General features: G+C 34.0%; 2 protein-coding genes across 3 annotated transcripts in view; one reads left to right on the plus strand and one right to left on the minus strand.

Annotated features, from left to right (window-relative positions):
* LOC108692780 (cleft lip and palate transmembrane protein 1-like protein) overlaps positions 1 to 4,091 on the minus strand; it is a 5,446-nt gene extending 1,355 nt beyond the window's left edge. Inside the window, exons 1-6 of the mRNA XM_018201222.1 lie at positions 3,696 to 4,091; positions 3,034 to 3,323; positions 2,124 to 2,238; positions 1,795 to 2,015; positions 1,416 to 1,701; positions 1,140 to 1,328 (exon numbers count right to left, since the gene is read on the minus strand). Coding sequence (XP_018056711.1) covers positions 1,140 to 1,328; positions 1,416 to 1,701; positions 1,795 to 2,015; positions 2,124 to 2,238; positions 3,034 to 3,287 — 1,065 coding nt within the window. The 5' untranslated portion in view covers positions 3,288 to 3,323; positions 3,696 to 4,091. The remainder of the gene's footprint in view (positions 1 to 1,139; positions 1,329 to 1,415; positions 1,702 to 1,794; positions 2,016 to 2,123; positions 2,239 to 3,033; positions 3,324 to 3,695) is intronic.
* A 924-nt stretch (positions 4,092 to 5,015) lies between these two features.
* Positions 5,016 to 5,516, plus strand: part of LOC108692778 (tectonin beta-propeller repeat-containing protein) — a 9,475-nt gene continuing 8,974 nt past the window's right edge. For both annotated transcript variants that reach the window (XM_018201212.1, XM_018201211.1), the window contains exon 1: positions 5,016 to 5,472. The gene's annotated coding sequence lies outside the window, so the exon portion shown is untranslated. The remainder of the gene's footprint in view (positions 5,473 to 5,516) is intronic.

Here is a 5,516-nt window from a genome sequence, read left to right on the forward strand (position 1 = left end):
TTTTTGAATTACTTGAAGATTAATTTAAAGAGACTATTTAATTTATCTTTTTTTGCGCTATTTTTCATAATATTGAAATAAAAATATCGTTTTTTTAGACATAAAATTAACTTTGAAAAATTCAGGAAATAATTTTTTTCCATTAACAGATTTTTACAAAAAAATAATGAAAACGCATATTTATGCTTTCTTATCTTATATGATTCAGTAGCTATGTCAAATGACTTATCTAGACATAGCTTTTGTGTGTGTGTGTGTGTGTGTGTGTGTGTGTGTGTGTGTGTGTGTGTGTGTGTGTGTGTGTGTGTGTGTGTGGCGCGTGCGAGCGTGCGTGCGTGTGTATGTGTACACATACAAAGTAAATACAGTTAAGATAAATAATATTAAATCTCATAAGAAAGACGTATACATGAGAACACAATTTATAGAAAATAAATGCCTTAAGTTTAGCTAAATCTTAAATGTTTATATAATTCTGTGTGAATTTATATACTACGTAGAGTAGTTCTTTAAACTACGTGCCGAAATTATTTTTCGATCTTGAAACGCAAACTCTACTAAATCATCACAGTAATATCACGAGTTAAATTGACTAGCAATTTAATAATTTGATGCTCTTTATGAATCTTAAAACGATCTTATAATAATGCTGAATGACATATTAAAATCTGTAAATAATTAATTCTTATTGCGAAAAATATTATCTCGGCCGAAAATCGAACCTGGATCTCTAGCATTCTGTACGACCGTTTTAAGACCGTTTTGTGATTTAAGATCGAAAAATCATTTCGGCTTGCAGTTTAAAGGACTATATATGTAGTATAAATTCATACAGAATTATATAAGCACTTATGATCGAGCTAGACTGTTTAAAGTATTTATTTCCTACAGAATTAAGATTGGATGCATCCAGTATTATGACTGCTCACTGAGCGTTCAGTGAGCGGTTATAATACTGGATACATCCAATTAAAAACTAAACTATATTACATCAACTGATAATAACGATATAAATTGACGTATGTATACTTGTAACATACATCACATGCACGCGCGCGCGCGCGCGCGCGCACACACACACACACACACACACACACACACACACACACACACACACACACACACCTCAATATACGCACCTCGATAATAGTACTAATACCAGTAGGAATGAGAACAAGTAAGGAAGAACCTTCATCGCAAAGATAAAGGAAAATCACAGTTTGACTGAATGCACGCCATATCACAGTCCATTTGCTGAGACCTATGAGATTACTCTTCTTCCGCCAAAAGCTAACATCATTTTTAATAGCAAGGAAATCGAACAACAACTGTAAACGAAAAATTGGCGCTCTCTTTTATTTTACGTTTTTTTCAATTTTTATGATGCATGTAATATTTATACTTGTTGTACTCACATGTACAGCTGCAATGAAGAAGGTTCCACCTAGTAGGTAAATGTTAGTATCTGCAAAGATGCCCTTTACTTCATCGACATCTCTGTCGGAGAAGCCGAGATTCTTGAGATTCTCCATCGTTGCTTGCACGTGCAACACTAATCTTAACTTTCCTAAAGACACAGGTGAATATTCTACTGCAACGTTCATCGTATTATTTTGTGGAGTAATCCGCTGAAGATCCCGATGCCGTGTTCTTAAGAAATCACAGTTCACTATTGGCAAAAATGTCTGTTTGCCAATTATTCTGCAATAAACAAGCAAGGTAATTTTTAGCAATTAGCAATTATTCGAGATATACGTATGTTGTGTTGCACAAATAGAATAAAAATTTATATACTTTATATGGTTTACGAGTTCGGCAGGTATGCCATATATAGGAAGCGTAACGTTGTCTGTCATTATTGTAAATGTCACACGACTTTTCATGTGTGAGACTGGACGTATAACAATCTGGCTATTAGCTTTCTCCACTGTGCGATCACCTAATAACTTGAATGCCTCTGCTTCAGGTACTATGTATTGTGTCATTTTAATTGCAGTGTACGAAGTAAATATATCCTGTAAAGATATAATTAAAGTGGTATAGAATAGATAGAATGTTGGAGAGTCCAACAAACAAGTGTTTACATATACATATATCACAATATTACATATCGCAAACTTTACTTTTTGCAAATCGATAAATGTCCTGTCCTGTTTTATAAAAGGAGGCACTAAAAATATATGTAAAAACAATGTTCCATTCCGCCGTGTCTCATGTGGTACAGTCAGTATCACTGGACTGTAAGAAAGAAAGTACATTCATTAGATTTGCAAGAGGAGAAAAGTCTCCTTCATTTTCATATAATGTTCTTGTCTTGAATTTATGTAAATCGATTCTCTCCCTCTCTCAAAAAAAAAAAACCCCAAAAAGGCACGAACAATGACTACATTTACATGGTACGCTTAATCCGGTCTAATAATATCTGTAGGTATGAAACTGATCAATCAAGAATAACCATGATTGATTAATTTCATAATTACGAATATTATTAAACCCAATTAAGCAAGCTGTGTAAATATAATCAATAGCACATTCAAAAAAAATATATTAAGGATGCCCAAAAAGAGACTAATGGAGCACTTATACCGACCATAAACTGTTAATTTGTACTATAACCAGTAAAGTTTAACACAATTTTAATGTTTTCGTTCATAATGAATTACGAGATGCATATAACTTGTGTCATAACCATAAAGTTAATTCAAATTTGCGTTTCTTACATATACAGTTCTAAAGATATAATATTGTTAATTCAAATTTAAATTTTACAGCAAATGGCAGCATGTAAATCTATGTAAAGTATTATATTTACTGATTACGGCACAGAGTTTACAGCCAGTATAAACTCTCCCTTAATTAACATGAATAGTCTGATTAAGAACGAGACGATTCCACTTAATATTCGCAATGTTCGTGAGCATCATTTCATCTTTATCGTTTTCAAACAATATTAAACAAGGATGAAATGATGATCGCGAGCGTTGTGAATGTTAACTGGAACACGCCCTAAATGATGCTTATGGGGATACTCACATGATTTGCATTTGATTGTAATCAAAGTTTTGTGCAGAATATATGAGATCAGCATCTCTGTTGATGGGATTTCTTTTAATGGAGCTATACATATACAAATCCAACTGCGGTCGTTCGCTCAGGTACGACTCAAGGCACGGTTTGCCATCCTCGCAAGCCGGCGATACGAATAACAGGGATAACGTGTATATCGAATAGACGATATATGCCAAAAATATCTCGGAAAGAATAACACTGAGCGAAGGCCACTGCATTTCAGCTAATTTCGATGTGAATACCTTGAGAAGTATCTGTATGTATTACAAAAGATAGATGCATACATTACAACATTACATTGGTTCTTACATGCTTTGATTTTCATTCAAGCAGTAAGTGAACAATGTGTTTATACGCGTCCAATTACAACCCGACTAATCCAGCTTAAGCCTGGCAAAGCCTAGCTATGGCTATCACTGAATGCTTTCCATTTGGTGATACAAGTCGACACAAACATCATTTTATCTTTCTTCAGAAAGTAACAAAAATAAAACGACACTTGTGTCGTTTTGTATTATCAAATGGAAAGCACCTTTTATTCCTCTCTGAATGTCAAAAAAAGAATAGATAGAATGATGTTTGTATAGATTCTTATCACTAAATGGACAGCTCCACTAGGTATTCACCACTCAGTCAGTCCACCAGCGATCTTCGTGGCTTTGTGTGTCTTGAATGCGGAGTGCTTCTTCTTCTTCTTCTTTTTCTTCTCAACTCAATTGTCTGTTTGGTTTTCTGACTCACTATGAAAGGTCACAATATCATGCCATAAATTTATGTATATCTCATGGTGAAAAGATTACATGATATACTTGGTTTGCGAGCGTCTCTTCCTAATTCACTGTCCTCTCGCTTCTTCTTCTTCTTCTTCTTCTTCTATAATTCTCTGCTTAGATTTCTGACCCAATATAAAAGGTCATCGTATCATATGAAAAATTGGATCCAAAGATCCAAAAATCCTGTGATGGCTGTAATGGCCTCCTTGGGGTCTTGAGCTCGCATTGACGCATTGGGCTTGGGCTGATATAACGTTCGCCGCTGAATCACAAATGCGAACGTACTTTCATTTAGTTCTAAGAGATCGCGCCACACGTACAATGCAGTGCATTAATTCGCTGGGTCATAGTAGCGATCCGACTTATCGAAAATAAGAAAATATAGTACTAAAAAGTTGATAAAAATTTTGAAAAAATTCTTAAAGAATTCTCTATGAGAAGAAAATAAATGATTTTTATCTCTTGCAGTTTTTCTATAAAGTTGATAGTATTTGAGTAAAAAATAAATGTAGATAAGTCAGGCCGCTACTAAGATCCAGCGAATTAATACACTCAGAGAATATATACCATTTTTGAATTAGCGCATAGAAAGAAACCTGGAGATCAATTCTGTATCTTGAAACGAAATGAAAACTAAAGTAAGCAAATTTACTAGAGGTTGATCAATGAAATTATCAGTATTTTAGTAAATTCGTTCACTTCTGTAATTTTCATCTCCTTTCAAGATACAGAATCGATCCCCTGAAAGAAGACAAGACGGATGATTGAATCGTGCTACATGTAACACGATTATATGAATCTTACATCTAAGACTGTCTTAAGATGTTATAAGTCAATCCGAGAATTGTATTAGTATCCTAGCATTATTTAAGAGACAGTTTTAAAATAAAAAATGGACTATGAGTATCGTTTCATGTTTAGTGTTTCAGTTGGCAGCCTTAGTCTCTTATCGACATTTATAAGGTCTGTTTTCTATGGCTGAATTAGTATTCACTTTTGGAACTTGAAGTGAGGTAGGTTTGATATTTTTGTTGAAAATGAGAAAGAGAGTGGTAGTGCAGTCTAGTGCAGGAACAGAAAACAGACCATAGACAAAGATGGCAATGATTCGGAGAGAGATGCTTGCAAATTGCATACCATGGCATCCCTTCCACCATGCTCCCATCTGTACTGTGTGATGTTGTGTCGTATCGTAATGTCTTCAGCAATCGTCAGCTTTACTTAATGTCAAATGTGTTTTTATTATTGCATTGCACTAAAGCTTACTTTTTTCGCCAAATTTCAAGTATATACTTACTTCTCTTAAAATAAAGAGTGTATAAAGAGTATACTAACATGTACGTATGTAAGTATGTACATACAGCTGCAAGTCTCAGGCCAGTTCTTCTCTTTGCTCTTTAATTTGACACTTATCTGGAATGTCTGACATCGTCGACGATAACAAAACGATTACCAACAAATACCAATTTGAAAAATTTCGTTTTCACTTGGTATCTTTAACGATATAGGAGATTTATTGACAAAATATATTAATTGGAATTCGCAGTATACAATTGAAGAGAGAATTCCATGACATAAGAAGAGAGAAGTAATGATAATTTTTGAAGAACATCAGATTCAAGATACGTATGTAAGTATGATAATGAAACTAGCTGATAATATATATATATATAT

The sequence above is a fragment of the Atta colombica genome, unplaced genomic scaffold (genome assembly GCF_001594045.1).
Source record: "Atta colombica isolate Treedump-2 unplaced genomic scaffold, Acol1.0 scaffold82, whole genome shotgun sequence".
NCBI classification, from domain to species: Eukaryota; Metazoa; Arthropoda; class Insecta; order Hymenoptera; family Formicidae; genus Atta; species Atta colombica.